This window comes from Gobius niger, assembly GCF_951799975.1.
Source record: "Gobius niger genome assembly, chromosome: 4".
Taxonomy (NCBI): Eukaryota; Metazoa; Chordata; class Actinopteri; order Gobiiformes; family Gobiidae; genus Gobius; species Gobius niger.
The window spans coordinates 9,777,448-9,800,534 of record NC_136855.1 but is presented as its reverse complement, the minus strand read 5'-3'; the positions used below and the strand labels follow the sequence as shown (position 1 = coordinate 9,800,534).

General features: G+C 41.6%; 1 protein-coding gene across 2 annotated transcripts in view; it reads right to left on the bottom strand.

Moving 5' to 3' along the window:
• lrp4 (low density lipoprotein receptor-related protein 4) overlaps window positions 1–23,087 on the bottom strand; it is a 190,260-nt gene that overhangs the window by 80,945 nt on the left and 86,228 nt on the right. For both annotated transcript variants that reach the window (XM_079555012.1, XM_079555013.1), the window contains exon 2: window positions 6,876–7,022. In XM_079555012.1, coding sequence (XP_079411138.1) covers window positions 6,876–7,022 — 147 coding nt within the window. The remainder of the gene's footprint in view (window positions 1–6,875; window positions 7,023–23,087) is intronic.

Below are 23,087 nucleotides of genomic sequence, written 5' to 3'. Positions count from 1 at the left end.
CATATAGGCCAAAGAAAACGAGTCACAAAAACAGTAGACACAACTTAAAGAAACACAAACAGGAACATTTAACATAAATATTTGCAAATCTTTAAAGTAGTGGTTTCAAGATGTCTTCAATTGCTGCTAATGTTAAAGCAGTACTACCAACCCTTGCCCTTAGAGGCCATAAGCGGCACTGCAGGTGTTGTAGCACGTTGCGATTTTTTAACTTATCAATTGTCCGTGAGAGTAAATACTACGCTGACAGAAAAGACAAAGGTAGAGAGGGATTTTGTACATCCAATTACACAATGGAAATGGAAATACTGTTTAAAGTGGTGCTAGCCCGCAGTTACATTTGCCTTTTAGCCTGTTACCTTCCTCTTTGTGATTCTGTTAGTGTGTATTGCGCCTCCGACCCGGTGCAGGGAAAGCTGCAATTGTGGCTTTCTGGCTAGAGGCACCAAGGGGAAATGAAAGACCCTCCAATCGTCCCGTTAACACTTGTATTACCCCCTGAGGGACTACGAATAGGATTTATTAAGGTAAACAAGATACTCAGTACTGCTTTAAAATCAGATCCAGAAAAGCAGAGCTTCATCGCAGGACGTCATCATGTGCTCCTAAGAATGTGATTTTGCAGAGCTGTTCTAACCGTTCCAACACTCAAATTTTCCTTTACTAAAGCGCAGCTATTGTCACTCCACAGTGCAAGGCAAGAAGAGGCAAGTTCAATTTGTACACAGGGCAACTCAAAGTGTTTAAAAGTTACATTATAACACAAGAGGGCACATCAAATCACTCCATGAAACTAAATAAATACTCAATTACTTATTACATTGTACAGTGTATGTGTATGTGTGAATGGGTGAGTGGTTCCTTGCTGTAAAGCGCTTTGGGTAAAAGCCTTCAGTGTCATATGCAGCTACAAAGAACTGCTTTCAGCCTGGATTGGAACATTATCAAAGTAAAGGCCTATCTCACATTTTCTAGAAGACTTCCAGATATAAGCTGCATAAATCTAAAACGCAGCCTCACCGTGTTTAGTCCTGTTTAGAGGTCGAGCAAAATTGTTTTTCTGACTAATTACGGCCCTTCCTGTTCAGTAGGTGCGTTAGAAGGAGCTTGTTGATAAGACAAATTTCAGAAGTCTCCAAAACAGAAAAACAGTAAGCATCTATCTCTTATGGTTCTGAAATTATAAGCAAAACTGTGCAACATAACATATATGCAATCCCAGGAGTACAAACTCGTGACCGATTTCCAACGCAATGTTTCTCAGCGCTCCGGAGGCCAAGGAAATTTTAGGAGGGCTCATTTTAAGATCTCCATCACTTTTGTTTCCAGAAATATTGCCCTTTAATTGGCATGATATAGCCGATCATGTAAAGTGACCATATATCGGCCCGATATATCGGAAGATCTCTAGCTTATATGTCAGAGATGTACTTTGGTGCCTGACATTGGAGGCACTTGTAACAAGCAAAGCTGTTTCAAAGTCTTCTTTCTGAACAACAGGAAGCCAGTGCAGAGACCTGAGCACTGGACTAATATGGTCCAAAACCTTACATTCCTCGGGTTTTATCACAAGCTTTTCAATGTAGACTTCAAAATGTTCTCCCCATGTCCGAGTAGGCTCCCTCTGCGCTTCACTTCCCACAAAAAACACGTACAATGGCGCCCCGTATAAATCCCAAAATCTAAATCTAAATTAACTCCCTACAGTGTAATGAAAGTCAATGAACCAAACCGATCCCAGGATGGCTCGGCAATGCTTCTTTTCAAAAATAGATTCACAGTTGCCGACCTGTGACACAGAAACTAATATAAAACGAAGAGAACAGACGATCGGTGTCACCGCTGCCCTGCCTAAAAGGAGCTCGAGTTATTAATACGAAATCTGTTTGAGTTATGGCTTTCATCTCCTCTCATTAGGGATAATAAGGCTCCTGTCCTTGAAACAGGGCCCTCCGTCGGTTCTCAGTCTGCAAAACTCACCGTGAAAATCCATTATACAGAATTCTGAACGGGTTTGGGCCAAAGAGAAGTGATCTACCTTTTTTTTTTAGACAAGTGCAGCATTTTCCAACAAATGTAATGTAGGATAGAGGTGTTTGAAGTGACCAAAGCACATGACAGAAGCCACTTTGAATAACCTTCAAAGTCTAAAGTCACAAGATGAGATGAAATGCTCAAATTCACCAGCCATACTTTGAAATATTTCGATATAATTCCCAGCGTGTGGAAGTTGATAACTGCTTAAAAGATCGAATTATCTAACATTTATGATTATTAATGGTTTTGATCCTTACGCCAGACTTTCCCTCACGTCCAACAGCTTAAGTGACTGAGGCAGCTGCGCGTCATGGGGTCACTGAAACAGTGGGCGACATTGTCCGCCGCAGTACCTCGTCCGGTCGCGCAAATCCAATTAGTCCAAATGGTGACCAAAATCACTTCAGCGTCTGTGTGATGCTCGTAATACTCGCAACCAGTTCACTTGTTTATTGTAAAAACTCAAGTGACACCGGTCAGAGTGATGTGAAACAAAATATATTTCAATATCATTTATTTGAAAGTGTCTCTAATATTTGGTTGTAGCGCTTTTAGCTTAGATTACGGCACACATTCACTGTGGCATTGTTCCAATAACCTTTTGAAATGTGAAAAGAGCCAGTGTTGCATTCGTTTTCACCAAGATTCTGCATCGATGATGGGAGAGTGTGACCACCGTGCAAAGCCTTCTAAAGCACATACTAAAGATCCTCAATGGGGCTAAGATCTGGACCAGGTCTGCATGATTTTGACAAGAAACCATTTTTTTCCCCTGACTGACATGTGTTGCATCTCAGCAACAAGATATGGATCAACAACAAGACACTTCACCCACATTGCCCCCAGTGTCTGTGTACATTGGTGTATGAATGGGTGAGTGGATCCTTGCTGTAAAGCGCTTTGAGTGCCTAACGTAGGTGGAAAAGCGCTATATAAGTTGAGACCATTTACCATTTACCATCTGCAAGAGGCATTTAAGAGTTAGAAAAACACGCTTAGTTTTAATCATTATTAGGGCTGAAACAACTACTCAATTAATCGGCAACTAATCGATTATTGAAATAGTTGTCAACTATTTTAGTAATTGATTAATCGTTTTCTAGTAAACACAGACTTAAAAAGAGCAAAAATTGCATGAACATCTTTTATTTTTGATGGAAACCTACTTTGTTTTTCAAGTTAGGGCCTTTAGTGTTTTGTACATGGAAAATTTCATAAATATCTGTCTGTGTCTCATCCAGTCATAAAGCAGAATTGGCACTAAGAGCCTCCAAAAACACTCACTTTAAGTTTACTCCATCAACATGTGATGCCACTTTAGCTTTATGTGATTAAAAAAAAAAAGAAAAAATACCATTTTCATACACCATTCACAGCTAAGCGATTAATCTAAAAAATAATCTGTAGATTAATCGATCACCAAAATAATCGTTAGTTGCAGCCCTGAATTATCAAATAAACGTGCTTGGCTCTCTCACTTTTTATCCCTGCTCAGCTGCATAAACGCATTCTCTGAATCACAAACTGCAAAATGCTGCTTGTTTTAAGAAAATACGCCTAGTATTTAAGTCAAAAACTTGTTGTAATGATGTTGAGTGTGTTTACATGCGCTCGAGTAACCTGGTTATTCAGCATATCCTGGTTAGGACAATATTCTGGATATGATGTTTAAAAGTGTCAGAGAAACCAGGACACTCATATCCCTGTTTACATGAAGCAACTACAGTATCCTGGATATTAAGGCTCCAGAGAGGGGCGGAGCTAATGACAAATATGGTAAGGAGCTAAATGGTTTAGCAATGTTACTAACGCATGGCTTTTCCAGACATTTCTCAGGCACAGGGAAAAGAGCTATTCAAAGAAGTTATTGAAACAGTAGAGATATTTCCCAGACAGATGCGAGAATTAAAAAAAAGAAATAAAGCACGAACTTCCACCGGAGATATCACGGAGCAAATGTTCGCACATGCTCAGTACGTCAGTAATGGTGACAAAACAGGATACTCTGTTTACATGGTACAGTATCCTGGAAACTGTGGGAATATCCCAGTGAGAATATCCTGGTTTCTATCAACCTGGATATTGCCTCATCCAGGAAACCGAAACCAGGATTCTGTGTTTACATGAACCAGACAAAACCAGGGAACGTAAAGTCCCCATTAATGTGTGAAAATGATCTCGTACTCCCTGAACCACTCTTTCACAATGTGAGCCTGGTGAATTCTGGCACCGTCATCTTGTCATAGGCCCATGCCATCAGGGAAGAAGAAATCCATTGATGGAATAACCTGGTCATTCAGGATGTTCTGGTTGTCAGCTGATCTCATTCATTGGGCACAAAGTGTTGCTGAACCTAGACCGGACCAACCCAGGAAACCCCAGATCAGAACAGTGAGTTACATCCAGGTGCCCAAAGTGGACCAATGTTTGTTGGCCCTCTTGCTTCTTCCCGAGTTCAGAGGTGTTGCCTTTATTAGACAAAAGATCATTATTAAGGAACACTATCTGAATGTAATTTGCACATTTCTGGATCACGTTATTGAACATTGAGATGTTTTCCTCATCGCGGTATATCTATTGTCTAAAACAAATGTTGTGCATCGCAAAGGAAACCACTGACTGCCACAGCGGTGGCTTCGAGCCCGCGTGACTGAATTATCCGTCTCCGATATGATCTCTGTGATTAAGAGATTGAAGTGGAGCGGGTCCAAACGGCCCGGATCGATCGGACAGAACTTAATGCATCGAGAGTCGGCTGCGTCGGGCCCGAACGCCGCGACGATCGATGCCACGCTCCCTACGTTCAAGTGGCCGCTGATCAATAGCACTTAGGAGGCCCGGCCGACCCCTAACGAGATTTATGTGACAGAGAAAAACCGATGGGACCGGGCCCGAGCCAAGGGGAAGTGTCTAACAATAAGGAACTAGGTGCAACGATATACAGTGCAATTGTACTTTCATGTCAAAGCGAGGGGAGGACGCACGGATCAAGATTAGACGATAGATCCATCTGGATTGTTAAGAAATACTGTGTTTCCCCAAGGCTTTACCGCAACACGAGATCGACTTATTGTTTAGCTTGGACGGGACAATCAACGATAGATCTTAGAGGACGACATTTCATTTGCATCCCTTGCTCTCGCTGCTTCTTGTCCTCCTTCAGCTAACACCATAAATCCCCTCATATGTCGTCCTCTAGTTCTTTCTCAACATGAATAATTGGATAATTCAAGCGAAAATCACTTTTTTGAGAATCCTAACAATTGTACTGCACCCTCCAAAACAACACAATTAGTGCAAGGCCTGTGCCATTCCACAACATTGCCACATTGATGAAAATAATTACCCATGAATTATTAATAGCACCGTGAATCTCCAGTTACCGAACAACAAAAGTGTATTCCAAGTTGTTTGAAAGACAAAAAAGCACCACAAAACCCTTGCACATAGCTTGTTAGTGCTTTTAAGGGATGTTTTATTACTCAACTTTCGCTGTGATGCAAGCGCCACATTTCAAATACACGTTGCTTAGGACCTTGTGTTTCCGAAAAGCCTTTATTGTGGGGAGGTCTTATATCCTACACCCCTTGAAACCTCATAAATCTCCCTGTGGTGCGTTTTAGCAGCTGCAGCCTGTAGATGGTGATCGAAGATGGCGGGTCGAGTGATGTAGGACTGTAGGGCTAAGCAGGTTGATCTTTTTCCTTGTTGGAGCTTCAATTCTATTCCATCTAGGTCTAAGAACTATTCAACTGGACTTTTTTTGAGCCGATGCCAACGTTTCGAGAGCAAAATGTTGACATCTGCCCTTGTAGGGGGGGGGATCAAAACTAGAGACATATCGATGTATGTATTATATAACAAAAATATGTTGTCAAGTTTTTTGTCATTTCATGTTTTCATATAGAAGTAAGGCATTTTGGGCATAAAATGGCCAACATTCCTCACATTTTTAACCATAGCTATGGCTAAGGGCTATGGCTGCTTCCAGAAAGGAATTGACCATATTTGGATTACAGTATCAAGTTAAGCTAAGTTATACTTTATTAATGTCTGTAGAGAAATCTCAGTAGAGAAATGTGTTCTCTACATTTGACCCATCCTCAATGCCGCTCAATGTATCATCAATAATCTTGGTTGTGCTACACGTGGATACCAAACATGCAATATTTAATAAGAATGAATATGTGAATGTGAAAACAAAGGAGCACCGCAATGTTGTTGTTATTTCCGGGAATTCTCCGACTTGCTACCAACAAAACATCATGAAATAAGTATCACAAAGGGTGAGTTACTATGTCTTGGTTTGTTCTGACATTAAGGCAATAGGCCACCGTTTTAACATACTGAGAATATGTTCTTGCCTGAGCTTAGACGAGTTGATGCGTACCTGTCTGTGCTTGACTGAGCGCACGCACAAAAACCAAAGACCACAGATGTTGTTAGCATTTGGCCTCTCCCAATGTATTCCTATAGCTCCAAACGGGGGTGAAGTTGGAAGCTACCACGTTCTTCCACGGGCACGCACGAAGACCAGACAGGTACGTATCAACTCGTCTAAGCTCAGGTAAGAACACATCTCAGTATCGAAGAACTGTGGCCTGTTCCTTTAAGAAAAGATATATACAGCGGGAAAATGAACTAAAAGGCTTAACATTGACCATTGCGTTTTCTCCTTTTAGTATTATTTCTGTTATTTTTACGTTTTCAAACATTTTGCAGGGAAAAGGGTCAAATATCTAATCAAATTTCAAACTCGGTGCCATATTGAATTTTTTGGTGACTGACAGAGAAGGCCCCAGTGAAAGCGTGGAGCCTGCGGTAGCGTCTGTACTCACTGCATCCGTCCTCGTCGCTGTGGTCGCCGCAGTCGTTGTCTCCGTCGCACTGCCACTGAGCCGGGATGCACGTGCACTCGCCGAACGCACTGACCGCGCACGTGAAGTGGTTCTTCCCGCACGAGCACTCCGCGCTGGCCTCTGCTCCTGAAACAGACAGACGCACTGGGTTAGGCCCGGGTCAGAGGTGGAGAGCGAGTGCGTGCATCGATTCTCTTGCAGACAGAACAGCATCGAAGCAACAGATCAGTTCAACACAAAAGGTTGGCTTTTTGATCCCACTGCTGGCAAAGCACGCTGCCTTTTGTGTCCTCTGGCAAGACATTTACAAACTTGAATGATTCACATCTAGAAATCAGTCCTAATTTATTTAGGTAGGTACAACAATCTCCCAATGGAACAAGAATTTTTACACCTAAAATAAGAGAAAAAAAAAACCTTATTGCACTTTAAAGCAGTACTAAGTAACTCTTGCCCCTAGAGGCCATCAGCGCAACTGCAGGTGTCGTAGCAAGTTACGTTTTTTAAACTTTTTAATTGTCTTGGAGAGTAAATGGTGCGCTGACAGGAAAGGCGAAGGGAGAGAGGGATATTGTACATCCAATTTGAAAATGGAAATCATTTTTTTCACTCAAACTTGGCTGTAAATACTGTTTAAGTGGTGCTAGCCCGCAGTTAGCTTTGCCCGTTAGCATGTTAGCTTCTTCTTCGTGATTCCATTAGTGTGTATTGCTTGCTCCGGTCCGGTGGCAGTCAAGTTGCAAACATGGTTTTCTGGCTAGAGACACCAGGGGGAGATGGAAGACCCTCCAATCATCCCATAAACACTTGTATTACCCCCACAGGGACTGCGAAAAGGATTTATTAAGGTAAACAAGTTACTTAGTACTGCTTTAAATTAGATCAGAAATATGAATTTACTTCAAACACGGATTAGGATTACTTTTTTTCTGATTGGTTGTCCCTGCCCCATATACGCCTGACAAAACATCCTAATATACTCCCTCCCGGCCGCTCCAAGTGTTTGGTGGAACAGCAGCGAGCGCACTCCCTCCCCCTGCTCCCGCTTTGGGAAGATTTACGGTATTTCTGCTCACCGAGCTTCGCGACCCACTGTTTGCTCTGAAAACATCCCGCAGACGTGAGCCGGCCGCGCGCTCGTCCTTTTATGAGGATGGATGGAGTCGGAGGAGTGCGGTTTTCCTGCCTCTGTTTTCAAGATCAAGTCCGAGCGCAGCGGCTGCTTAAGTTTTACTTTACGGAGCGTGCTCATTCGTCTCTGCCACACGAGCCAAGCGTTCCCGTCTCTGCCTCATCGCTCATTGACCGAGTCCTGTTCCCCTGATTAAAGGGGTCGACTTCATGCTGATTCACAATATTCACAAAATCTGATGTTCAAAGTTGACTCATGCTCAACGGAGTCTTTAAAACATTCCTTAATATTGGTATTTTGCCTTTTTATGTTTGATGTAACGAGAAGCAGAGAAATATTGGGCTGGTCAGGATTTCAAAGAGTCCTGGAGCGCCCTCTGCAGGCAACAGTGGGAACGACACTTTATAAAACTGTGAAAACAAATTTAATCTGTCTTATTCACCAGTGAATCAACATTAGTCAGAACATAAACGATTTGTGTCGCTTAGTTGCGAGTCTTGTCCCGGATACCTCCTTGTTTGTCCCTTTTTTGTTTCCTGTAGCGCCTCTTGTGACGCCTCCACTGTGCTGTAGCTGTGGGGGGCTCTTGGTGCCTCTTCAGTGTTTCAGAAGAAGATATTTGTAGATCTCAAATGGCTAGTATGGACTCGCTGGTGTAAAACAAAGTTAGCTGAAAATACATACACTAGAAATGCAGTTCGCAGAAAAAGACAGCAAAAAGAAAAGAAAAAACGCAGCTGCACCAAGAGAGAAGGAAGTTACCAACATTGTGCAGCCCCATTCAGTGTGTTTCCGTTAGTGCAGCGTGCTGACATAAACACTAAAGTTAGCTCGGGCTCAGGAGTCGTTTGTCGGAATCAGCCCGTTTAGAAATCAGCCTCTAAACTCATCACGCAGCATCTCCTCCGTCTCCCTCAGCGCTGCTCTCAAACCGGAGCATGTGACGCCTCATCCCCGCCCGTCACAGGTTTCGCCACGGCTTTCGAACGTTCGGAGCGGAGGCCAGCGAGACTCTCTGCTGCCTCATTGTGGGCTGTGGACTTACGCAACAGCCCGTCTGAATGAGCCAATGTGTGCTTTCTCCTCGTTAGAAAGACGCCCGTGTCTCAGACAGGCGTCACTGCTCTGTCGGCTGATGCCGTTTCTAAGCACGGAGAGATAAGACAAATCTCACGGATGAAAAGAATGTAGAAATGGCAACACTTTCTGGATAAACAGCTTTATCTAACAGTGACATTTAAAGACTAAACTAAGCCTAAGCTTGAAAACAAGACTTATGGCTTAAGAGTAGTTAACGGCCCTAAAAAAATGATATTTTAACATTTTACAATAACTCATAATGCCTTGAAAGAGTCATGCTCAAAGTTAAAGGTGCATTATGCAACTTTTTATATAAAACATTTTTATGCATATTTGACCTTTCAGTATGTATGTGTGTATGTATGATCAGCATGACGCCTTTACTATCCATCACAGTGGCCTTTAGGACGCTCCAATTGTTTTTGGTAGGTTTTCAATGCTGATATGAACTGTCTCCATGGTAACTCATGTGTTCCATCCAGAAAACCCACCGGAAACCCTAACAAACAAGTGTTCCTGGAGCATCATAGAGGCCACTGTGATGGAAAGTAAAGGCGCCATGCTGACCACCCATACAGTGGCTGGGTCACTGAAAGGACAAATATGTGCGATTATTTCATACTTTCATGTATAAAAAGTTGCATAATGCACCTTTAAGCTGATAATTCCACAGACAAATTTCATGTACGGCAACTCTGATATCTCACTACTCTCGCTATTCTTTCTTACTTAGATTTAATGATACAAAGATAATCAAAAACGGACTGTATGTCTCTTCCCATTTAATGTAAAGCGAGATAGAAAAAGGCGCTAAACTCCAGAGCAAGTGGCTGAGTTCGCAAAAAATTAGAATCAAAGTCGTGCACATAATAATGCTTGAGTTTTGTTTCCACTCTAAAATCAAATGGTGCCATTAAAGGGCCAACATGGCGTCTGATTTTGTTTTCGTCACCACAGCCTGTTCTGGAACATCGTTATCAGAGCAACCCAAACAACAGGCGGCTACGGAGAATTCCTCGATATGCTCATGCTTGGAAACACAAATTAAGAAGAAGAAAAAAGCTACCTCATCTCGCCTACAGGCCACCATGACTCATAATGCCGTGGTTCTCAACAGGTGGTCCCCCCATAGAGTTGTACACCGGCAAACCCCAAACCCAAACCCCCCTAAACCGACATCCAAGAACCAGGTGGCTTCCAACTATTCTCCCTCTGACAGCTCCAGCGGGAAGGGGGCCGGCGTGCACAATGGTAACCCCAGGGAGGAGCGTCCGCGCTGGGGGAAGAGCGGTTAATTAGAGCCCGGACCTCCCCGGAGACTACCTGGAGGGTCTGTAAAAGCGGGCCGCGATGTGAGGTGTAGGAGGCATGTTGCGGGAGGCTTTTGAGCAGAGGTTTTATGGAGACAGCTGTAGCTCAATGTGCCGGCATGTGTCCGGCCTGAAAACAGCGCAGGGCTGTGGGCTGTGAGGTCTACAAAGGCGGCGCACAGCACACGGCGGGGCGGCGCTGCTCACACAGTGTCCCGTACAATGGGATGTTGGGGTAAGGAAAACTTTATAGAATAATGAAGCGGAGAGATTCATAGTTTTGCATGTCAAACGGTAACCCAGGTGCTCAGGCAAGACATGGGCAAGGAGAACACATGAAAAGCTTCCAGTTGTCAATGCAGGTGGGTAGTAATGTAGTAGGATATGGAACTAGACCATTGACAGTATACTTTGCCTTTGTTATACAGTGTTTATGTTTACATTTTATAGTGAGTTTTCAATAAAAATACTCATATTTGGCTTTGACTTTGACTTAACATTTCATTTCACAGCTCTCACTTTGCAGAAAAAATATTGAGATATATATCGTATATCGATATTCAACCTAAATATATTGTGATATGACTATTGGTTCAAATCGCCCAGTCCTAATAGAAAGAGAGTCGGTTCATCAGCTGCTTGCATGATAATAAACATGCAACATATTAAGAAAGGTGTAAGCTACACTGTAATGGTTTACAGTATTATACTTGCAAAATGTAATTACAGTAAAATGCTGTAATTCACAAAGGATTCTGGAAAATGGTTGAGGTGCAGTAAGTTACTGAAAAAAAATACTGAGAGGTTACAGTATTTTACTGTAAAAATTTAAAGGGACTATACCGAGTTTAAACAAAATTAAATTATGTATTTTCTTCCACCTACATGTTCCAACCATGTCCTAATGTGTAGAATGAGCCCAGACCTGTTCACCACAACTGCCTCTAAAATCCTGCACTGTCACTCAAAAAGGTGATACTTCGGGTCAGAAGTGCCGCACAAGCTTAATATAGAAGGTGCAGCTACACAAATGGCCAGAGGTGGCAGTAGTGAGTATGAAATGGCCAACTTGCATCTAGCCCCTTTAAGTAGTACATTTCGGTGGGAAAAGTGAACTGAAACTTAATGTTTTCTTCAACCTCCACTTCCAAAGCAGACATCAGAAACATGGCTCCAAAAAGGTAAAAGCACCTCTGCCAAGACAACGGCAACAACAGTCTGATGCAAAACAGGCCCTTGCTAAAAGTAATGTAAAAACGAAAATAGATTTTTCCCCCAAAGATTTTACAGACTAAATGATCGGGCTGGGTATTTCCAACAACTTCATGATACGATAAGTATCCCAATACAGAGTTCATGATACAATACGTATTGCGACTACTACTATGATGAATAAGCTCAGCGTGAAATTTAAGCGTTAGGGTTAGACAAACATATCATGACACAGGTGCCTGAATACGATACATATTGTCATGTACTCGATATAATGATCAAATCCAACTAAACAAACAGCCCAGAATAATTCTGACCCAAAGCTGATCCTTTCTGCAAGAGTCATGCACATCCAGCATCTAACAACCAAGAACAAAATCATATCATTTATATTTATAAACTATAAAGCATCTTTTGAGCCCTTTCCAAGTAACTCACAATGATGCTCCTCATGAGCTTCAACGACCTTATCTCATCACACTAGAGCCACAGTCTCTTTGTGCTGCAAACGACAGAGAAATGAACACACTGATCCACAAACAGTTTTGAAAAAAAATATGATTAAGAATGAAGAGGAAAGTGAACACATTTTCCTTCTTTGTTGCAACTATTTGTCCAGGATGTGCTCCTCCTACGTCCCAAATCCTCAAGGACCCTCGAAGCATCTTACACTTTTATTTGGCCTACAGCAGGTCGGTCACAAAGTAAATTTACTTAAGCACTGTACTTAAATAGAGTAGTATTTTTGTTGAGAACTTTTACTCTTCTACATTTGAAAGATAAATATAGCACTTTCTACTCCACTCCATTTCTAAAAAGGCAAGGAAGCAAAGTCAATTTGGCCATTTGATTTGTTCCTTTTAAAAGCCTTGTGACAATAAATACTCCAAAACAGTAGGTGGCGCTGTATTGACGTACTGTCAAATGCCACCGACTCAAGACAAGGAAGGTTTGTCCCCGTCGTGTTGCCGTACAACAGCAAAGTTACTTTCACAGACACTTGTTTAACCGATTTGTACTTCCTACTTTGAAGCTACTACAAAGACTTCAGTACTTTCACTTCAGTAATCCTTTGAAAGAGCATATTTTATTGAAGTAGTGTCTGACCAGAAAAGTACAGTATCTTTACTCAAGTCATGAAATCAAATACTGCTCACACGAAAGGCTGCAAGGTTAACCTCTTAACCTTCATGCAGTTCTCATACTTGAAGAGTTTCGTGGCGCTAGGCTAGTGCTAGGCTAGCGCATTTCTATGGTATCAGCTAGCCTGTGTTAAAAACAGTCTGACCCGCTCCACAGAGCACCTGAGGCAAACCACTTATAACACCAGACTAACCATATAAATGTCTGTCGCTAGAAGACATTTTGGAATATAACTGACCTTGCATCACATGAATGATCGCATTTTGAGGGACTATTTTCTAGCAGATCACTCCGCCGCCGCATAGCTTACAACCACGAAGCTGATGCTGCTAAAATATAAGTTATTTTAAATGCAAAATGGTTAAAATGATTCTATCGACACAGACATTTATATCGCTAGTCTATAAGTGATTTGCTTCAGGTGCACTGTGGAGTGTGTCAAACTGTTTTTTAATGCAGGCTAGCTGTTACCGTAGAAATGTGCTAGCCTTGCACTAGCCTAGCGCCACGAAACTCTTCAACTATAAGAACTGCATGAATTACAAAAAATCTATCTCCAGAAATCAGCAACACTGGATAACTAGGAAATGAGGCCCTATGTCCAAAATCCTGAAATATCCCTTTAAGATCTTGTACTGCTTTTAATCTTCCCGCATCAGTCCAGTGACCTCTTGTTTTCCCATCTTCTTTCATGTGCGCTCCTGACAGCTCACATATGGAAGCTCTGAGTGAGGTGGAGGAGGAGGAGGAGGACACACACTGGCTTGCATTCCCCGCTGCGGTGGCGCTGGTTTTGGGGCTTTTTGATGCGCGCCATGTCCCATCGGTCCATCACGCTCCGCTCATCTCCACCTTTTAATTTATCCTCCGAGAGAGAGAGAGAGAGAGAGAGAGAGAGAGATCGGGCCAAAACCGAGACACGCACCGCGGGTCCAAAACCACCGCGGCACATGTTCAAACGCGATGGGAAAACGAGAGGCACCGACGGGGAAAGGGACGCCTTGAAAGACCGGGACGAGGGCTGCGTTTTTCGAGGAAAGAGACCAGATATGTGATCTTTATGAGGCTGCGCAATCTTCAATATCACAGCAGTTTTTCACTCAACAATTTCAACACAGTACTTTTCAATAAAATGTTTTTTTTCTTTTTCACCCATGTGTGTAAAACAAGAACTAAAAAGTACTATAAGCTCGATGAAACCATATCAAAATCTATCAAAACTAGGAAGATCATGGCTAAAACTCGACTGTTGCACATTTTTAAGATAAACAAACACTACAGGTTGCGATCCAGTGAGGCAACAATATAGGCTTTAGTTTGATATTGAGATTCTGAAAATGACAAATGAATGAAAAGAAGCGCTGAAAAAGCAAAAAACAAAAAACAAGGACAAAATCGTGACACCAAAAACCCCCCGAATATAACACATGACAAAAACGTTTCAAGAATGTGACAAAAAAACAGTGACAACGTGAAAAGAAAAGTTACGATCACTTTTGTAGGTCTTAGCTTTCAAATGAGGCATTACACTGTTGATCTCCAGTCAAGAAGCTTTTAGATTTGGCTAAAACTGAACTGGAGAAAAGGCACTCGGTAAGAAGTTGAAGCAGTACTAAGTAACTCTTGCCCCTAGAGGCCATAAGCGCAACTGCAGGTGTCGTAGCAAGTTGCGATTTTTTTACATATTAATTGTCCGTGAGAGTAAATACTACGCTGACAGAAAAGGAGAAGGGACAGAGGGATATTGTACATTCAATTACACAATAGAGATCATCTTTTTCACTCAAGCTTGGCTGTAAATACTGTTTAAGTGGTGCTAGCCCGCAGCTAGCCTTGCCCGTTAGCCTGTTAGCTGCTTCTTCGTGATTCTATTAGTGTGTATTGGTGGCTCCGGTCCGGTGGCAGTCAAGTTGCAAGTGTGGTTTTCCGGCTAGACACCAGGGGGAGATGAAAGACCCCCCCAATCATCCCAATCATTAACATTTATATTACCCCCAGAGGGACTACGAACTGGATTTATTAAGGTAAACAAGTTACTAAATACTGCTTTAAAACAAAAAAGTCATTTATGGAAACAAACAAACAAAACAAAAACATTATTTCTCTTTTTTTATGATTATATATCAAAAACCAAGTACCGTTATAGCACAGGTACTGAAAACAAAACAACAAATGCTGTACTTTGCAGATTAAAGTAAGCAACAGATTGAGCGGTGAGGAAAACACTTCCTGGATACATAGGACCTAGAGTGGAGGTTATTGGGAACTGCCGCAGTGCTGCAAAGAATAGGGAAGATTCAAAAATGAGTCAAAGATGTGCGAGTGGGAAGAGAGCAACATTGTAAGATGGTAAAAAAAAGTGCTAAAATCTCATTGGATGTGGCTGCTTTATTGACGGCTACTGAACAGCGAGCTCCAATGTAAAGTGCAAACATAAGACTCTCCATCCTCGCTTTTACGCTCATCTCACACCGTTATTAAAGCCCCGGTCTTATCACAGCGCGGCGCTCAATCACCGTCTGCTGCCGGGCCGTCACAGCGGGACACTTCCAACTGCACACAGTCTATAACCCTCTGTTAGGTCGCGGAGCTGGAGGGGGGAACTCACTGGGGCTGGGCAGAATATTAGATAAGATTTGTACAAGGGCTGTCAAAAATAATCAATGTCGACAATAAAACGGCTGGAAACCCATTTTCCAAAGGCGCGGATACTTCGCAGTCGTTTTTACAGGTTACATGAACGATCCGGGGTTCAGGAAACACTTGAAAGCTCCGAGGCACCACAGGTTATGTTTAGCTGTAAATTATTATGAATAGGGATGCACCGATTCCACTTTGGTACTTACCGATACCGAATACCGATACAGGTACAAGGCATTTTCTTCAACATACTTTTTTGAAGTGAATAGACGGTTTATACACTGACTTTTTCACAGCAGACTGGTTAGTACTTAGTTAATTTACTCATTTATATTTCCTTGAGTAAAGTAGGCTACACTTTTAAGAAAAGTTATATCGGAATTGATTTTTTTTATTCAATATTATTTTTCATTTTCATTGCACTGTATCGGGACCTCGTGAATGAGTACGAGTATGAGTACAACCATGTGGTATCGGCCCGATACCCGATGCTGGTATCGGTGCATCCCTAATTATGATTTGGGGAGCCCCGAGAGATTTTTGAATGGATAAGGGGGGGGCAAGGCAACTTTATTTACACTGGCAACTCAATGCGCCTTATAAATAACACATATAATTTGTTATTGAGCTCATGCCTCCATCTATTTACTTGATAATTGACTTTGCAAAAAGGGTTTTTGAATAGAAAATGTTGCTTTTGGTTTTCAATTAAAATGGGATTAATTATGATTAATTACAGACCCTGTTATTAACTCCCATCCATAGTTTTTAGTACTTTTTTATCTTTTACTTGAGTAACTCTTGGGATCATTCACAACAATTTACTTCAACTTGAGTGAAATGATTTGTAACACTCTTGCTTATTTCAGCTACCACCCTCTGTAAGATACAACTATGGCCACGGCTGCCCTGGGGTAGATTAACCCCTTAACTCCCACCTGAACCGAGCACATTTTTTCTGGTTTGGCTTTACCCCAATTCAAAAGCTTCTGGATAAAAGGTGTGAAAATGAATGATGAAAATGTCACAAAAATGTCACAAGAAATTGACAAAAATAATGACAAAAATGTGACAAAATGTGACAAAAAACAAAACAGAAAAATGACAAAAATGTGATAAAAATGTGATAAAAATGTGATAAAAATTTGACAAGAAAATTACAAAAAATTGACCAAAAAATAACAAAAAAATAACAAAAAAATGACAAAAATGTGACAAAAATGTGACAAAAATGTGATAAAAAATTGACAAATAAAGACAAAAAAAATACAAAAAAGTTACAAAAATGAGTTCAATACCCAACAAAAAAATGATGGAAAAAAAATCTGATGACGTGAGGAAAAAGATCTCTCGGTTCAGGCGGGAGTTAAGAGGTTAATGGAAGATGGGCTGCCACTCAGCGCCAACAGCCCCTCAGACCATTCACTCATTGGCCAACCAATTACAAGAGCTTGTTGACACTGTATTCATTGTCCCCAATCTTAACTGAAGCCGATTAAAAGCTGTTGTGTCGTTTGCAATAACGTCTGTGTGATAAAACACATTCATGTTTCAGCCTTTCATCACTTTTCACACACACACAAAATAAAAAATGTCAAAATAATCACAGCAAAACACTCCCGAAAAAGGTGCGTTTCCTCAAATCTTTCAGCTCAATAAATTCAGGGCTAAACACATGAAAGGAAACAGTTTCTTTTTCGTCAGCAGTTACGAAAAATGCCCACTCCTTCATGAGAACATTAACTATACAAGCACGCAAACATTTCTCAAACTATGAAGTCCATTCATTCTAAATCTCGATGCAACTAAAGCTCGAGGAGAAATGAGCCTCAGCTGCAGCAGCCCGGGCACTTTTATCTCAAACGCGCTCTCCCAATGATGCACGGCCATTGTTTAGAAAAGCACAACCCGAGGGACGTCTAAAACCCTGCTTTAATTAATGTATTTCTGAAAAAGGACCTCTGGGACGGCGCTGGGAGAGGGCGACACAGTGCCCTCTGCAAAGTCAAGTCACAGCCGATTACCTCCGTCGCACGCGGGGAGGAAACCGTCCTTTGTGCCGGCGAAATTCGTAAAAACAACATAATTACACGCTCGCTGGTGTACAAGGGTTAACAAACCAGATCAAACGGACAGAGGAGGAGGAGGAGGCGGAGGAGGAGGGCACGGCGGCCATCTTGGTGTGGGCAGAATTTGGGCTGGGCAGCCGCGCTCCGTCCAAGAAGTTCCACTCATCCTTTGCCAGCGCTGTGTTATCTTTGAAAGCGGTTCAGACGGCCATGTGGCCTTTTTTTAGCACACGCGAGGCAGAAGTTAAACGGAACGGACCGAGCCTGAAACGCAAGAATACGCCGATTGTAAGTCTTTAAAGAGAAAGGTCTTGGGGGAAGACCATTTAGAGTGTTTGGAACAAAAGCTGCCGTGAGTTGTTCCAAAGAGTTTGATGGTAGGATGGTGGTGCAGAGCCTGAAAACGGTAGCGGGAATAAAGCATGCTATTGCAAATTATCCCAAATGTTGGACACCAGAGAAGGTAGAAATACTAATCTGTTGACGAATGTTTGTAAAGCATTCGTATTTCAAGTATTATTCTAAATATTGAGATTTAAAGGGACTATAGGGAGTTTAAAAATGTTAAAATTATGTATTTTCCTCCCCCTACATGTTCCAGCCATGTCCTAATGTGTAGAATGAGCTCAGACCTGTTCACCACAACACTTCGGGTCCGAATTGCCGTCATGCACAAGCTTAATATAGAAGGTGCAGTTACACATATGGCCTGAGGTGGCAGTAGTGAGTATATCATTGGCGAACTTGCAAAAAGCCAAACTAGCTCTATTTGATGGCAGAGACTCAACTGTAGAAGGTGCAAAAAGTAACCAATACACTCTATATTTTTCACTTAGGGCTTAAAAGTTTTATTGATGTGGAATCACAGTCAGGGTTTTGACTTCTGCAATAACCTCACCTCAAGAGAATTTTTTGTTTTGTTTGTTTTTTTACTTCAGCTGCAACAGATAAGTTTGTCCGAGTTTCCCTAAAGCAGATTCTAAGTTGATGGACGCTATGAGACTTCATAAACCAAATATTTTTGAAATCAGATTGTTGTGTATTGTTCTAATGTGGGGCAGTTTGAGCAAGAATAATGTTGTTCTCTCCTCATTTTAGCAATTTGATACATTTAAATGTACTAAAATTGGGTAGTTTTTGGGTTAAAAACCGTGCCGCCCTTCTCTCACTGCAAGAGGACCATGAGTCTGCCATACTATTCCCGGTCCATTCCACGAAGGAAGTTAGTCTGGCAACGGAGAAATTGGTGCAATATGAAGGGGCGGGCCTTTCACGCACAGATTGTCAGTGAAATAAACCAATCAGCACTTAGTGGACGTGACGACGGCTGTAGTCCAATTCACAAAATATGAACTGAATATAAACTTACACAGAGAACACGAGGCAAAATCCTCGACTCCTTCATCCATGATTAGTTTTGGCTAATAACTTCTGCACGTGTCACTGCTGATAGAACTACATCATAGCGGTGCAGGGAGTGTGTCCAGACCCGCCTTCTTTAGCGCAGAAAAGAAGTGGGCGTGGTTTACCAGGCTACCACGAGTTTGACTTCCCAGGTGAGGAAAACTCTTCCACAAGTTAGTAAAGTCTTCATGCTCTCCCTGTGTCTGCATGTGAGGGTGCTACCGCCATAGCATTCAGCGCGGGCTAACTGAAGCCCGTCTATGCTAGCAATTTGGTAGGGTTTTTGGAGCCAGCTCTTATATTTAGAACGGGGCAAAAACACGTGGAGGTAAGAGTGACAAACCTGTGTTCAATACGGACAGACAGAGGCAAAAAAAACTCTAATGAAAAGTCTATTACAGCAGGAGCTTCCAGAGCCTGCTCCCATTTCCTATTAGGCTTCAGCAGCTAAAAACAACAACGCTACGTCCATGTTTTTCTTCATGGTGTATTTGTTCATCCAGATGCACTGGTTTCTCAAGGGCTGGGTAACATTAGAGGGCAGTAAGGCTTCCAGAATTGAATAACAAAACAACTGGTTTTGGTCAAAGAAATATAATCCACAATCACTATTTTATCGACTTGTTTCTAATGAATAATGTCGTATCGATGCATCAAAAAGGTATTGCTCAGGTACTGGTACAGTGTAAGCCCTATACATCTACCACAACAAACATGCACAATAGGGCCTGAAGAGATTCAGAACCTTGAAGCTTTCCTGTTACATAAACAGACGAGAGGAGCTGTGTGTAGAAGATCTTCTCAAATAAGAGGTAACTTTTCTTCAACCCGGTCCAGTTGACGAGGACTTCTTAAACTATGATGCAAAAGTCTAGTGTTGATTGATGACTGAGAGGCTCATTCACGCTAAATGATCGGAAGTCCCATGTTTTAACACAAGCCGATTGCGCAAAAAAACAACACAAGTGAATTGTGAGTAAGTGAATTCTTCGAAGGTAACAAAAAAAATCCTCCTCTGTCGCAAGTGAGCAGAAAACCCCAATCTGTGTTTAATCTCATAAACTATCTCGGCTGAGAACACAATCTGTCAGCTTTGAGCTAATCCATAACGTAATTCCCCAAATCTCATTTTTCGGCGTGCTCCAAGTGTCAAAATAGAGACACGAGCGGGGACACAGTAATTCGAGTGGAAAACGCCGCGCTGATGGCTGATTTTATGATAAACAACGATGAATCAGGGCCCATGAAAAAAAAAGGAAGAAAAAAAAAGGCCTGGAAACTATTTGATCTTCCCCCCAGAGCTCATAAACATGTTTTTGAAGGATTTATGTAGCGCTTTCTAATGCTGTGGTTTAATAAATGCACTTACTGGCTCCAGAGCAAACTCATTTCCATCAGGGTCAAATTTAAAAGGCCAAAATGGAGATCAACAGGTGAAAATGTAAGACAGTAGACCAGCCGCATGAGACAGATCACGCGTATGTGGCTTACAAATAGACTTAAAAAACACTATTTTTGGGGCTGAAATGATGTCTCTGTAAGAATAAAATAGAAACAACGAAATACAGATGCTAGACTTTGCCTGCGGCTCCTCCTGCTGGCAGCTTTGGGAATAATTTATTAAAAACTAACTTCCAGTTTCGATTCACGGCGCGGTTTACACCTTCAGTGCGGCGTAATAAACACACTTTGAGCACAAAGCGGCTCAGTCAGAACCGATATCATGTTGGATTATGGGATTAAAATATGTGGAGGACAGTTTGGGGTTTCAACAATCACGCAATATCTATCCAGGAAGTACAGAAACGAGGCACCGACACCGTAGAAGAGGAAACAGGGTTAACCCGAGGATTACTCAAAACTAGGAGTGTGACAATATATCCATTTTCCGATATATAGCGATATTTTGCGGGACGATGCCGCTACTTTTTATTCCGATATCGATACTTTTGATGACATCATGTATATTAATGAGGAACGTCATGCACATTAATGCCGCAGCAGTGCTCCACTGTTTTCACAGTCAATAGAGGCCAATAATGATCGAGAATTCAGTCAGGACAGCAGGGGGCAGCACTACAGTTTTAACCACTTGAACCAAACACTGTCACACAAATAAATTACTTTTAATGATAGTTTTTATAATAATAAAGAAGATTAATTCGGTGTTTATTTATTCCGTTTTAAATAGGACAGTGGTTTCTTGTTTATTTAGTTGTAAATGAAGTCACTGATAGATCTATAGACCCATTTTCAGTGTGTAGGTCAGGGATCATTTATAAAAGTGGTACAAAACACATGAAAAGGAATGTAAAGGATAAATAATATGTAGTATAACGTAGTAAAACGGCGTGAATGAAATGAAATGCTACTCCTGGTGTGTCTTTTGACGAGAAAAGAACGTTACAGCATGGTTTAACACTCAAAAATGTCACTTTAAAGGAAAATGCAGGGAGAACATGCAAACTCCACACACACACACACACGAAAGGAGTTCAATTCAACCCAGGACTTTTTCTGCAAAAATACCAAACTACAACTAAATTATTTTGGACATTTGGCAAATTTGAAATCAACAGAAGAGAAGTGTGGTGTAACCATAAATCCTCTTCCTTCATATTCTCTCTATGAAATTGTGTCTAAACAACAATAGATATGCTAAATCAGGCCCAAGACGAGGCTAAAATTGCGCTAAATCAGGAAAATAAACACGAGAACTGAACTTTTGCAAATATTTTTTTCAAGTTACCGTGTTTTTTCGGCTTTTTTTTTTAATCAAAAAAAAAGAAATGGTGCTGCTTTAATAACAAGTAGATGCAGATCCATTGAAAGACTAAATTTCCCTAATTAAACTTGCTCCGACCATGATCCACTCACGCTAATTAGCCCTTCAATAGCAAAGCATACATTATCCAAGGTCGACAAATGCTGATGGGCTAAAATAGTAATTACAAAGCCGAGCATTGACTACATTAGCCTTGAGCTGCAACTCCAAGCATAAACAGTTTCAAGTATAAGCAAAGACCACCGAACGCTGCACGTCATCTTGTAATTGAGATTAAAAATCAAACTGAACCTCTCGTACTTATCAAAGCGCTTCCATTATGAGATCCAGATGCCGACACCGGTCCTGATTAGACGGCTGTGTGGAGCAGATCCGACGGGAGCCAGTTCTTCTGCTGCGTTCGCAAATGTCTCCTCACGTCAGCGAAAAAAAGCGCGGGTGAAATTGCCGCTCCCCGCTGGCCTCGGCGCGCTCACCTCCAAAAACCGCTACAGCGCCGCTACAAAAACACCGGGTGATTTGTTTGTTCGCAGATGATTTTTAGAATATTTATCTAACCTTGTTTTCCCGATAATCTTCCACTCCTTTTACAAAGCAGAGATATTCAAATTCTGACACAACTTTCAATTCTTCACCTGCCGTATAGAAAGTATCTGATGTCTGTTTAGTGTTTATGTTGAGTCAAATGTAAGGCTGTGTCCGAATGTCCACAGTAGAAAAAGTAGTGAACTCAAAATTTCCCACAATGCATTTAGAAAAGTATAGTGAGCCGCAATGGTCACAAGTCAGGTCAATATAGCCCACAATGCACTGTTGGAGAACAACAGCTGACAGGGGCAGGTCTTTGAACTAAGCACAACACAAATGAATGAATGAAAACAGCAGTTTTGTCACGCATTTTTCATGAAAAATGAATAAAGAAGTTTATTGTCATTATTCAATTGTACAACAAAATTAAAGTGATAGTGTGGAAGTCTAAATTTACTACAAATTTGATAAAATGTGCAAAATCGACCACGTGGTCTTGCATGTTGATGTACAGTAATAATGTATATATGTTACTTTTTGTTTAGTCCCTCCTTCCCGGAGCTAAGCAACTAATCAGAGTTTAGTTTCCTCCCGCACTGACCAATGAGATGAGCCGTTCCTGTGAACCAGCCTGTCAGGTCCAATCAGGAGGGAGGGGGAGGAGCTTGATTGATTACTTTTGAAAATTCTGCTCCTGCTCTCCTCATTTTGCAAAATAAAAAGGGCTTTCTGATTAAAGAGGAGAGGAATTTGATTGTTTACTTTAAAATTTCACTCTCTCCTCAGTTTGCAAACATACAGACTATCACTTTAAACCACCTATATTACCCACAACAGTGAAAAGTTGCTAACGTTGGCAAATGATCGCCGCTCAAGCAAAAGGACAAT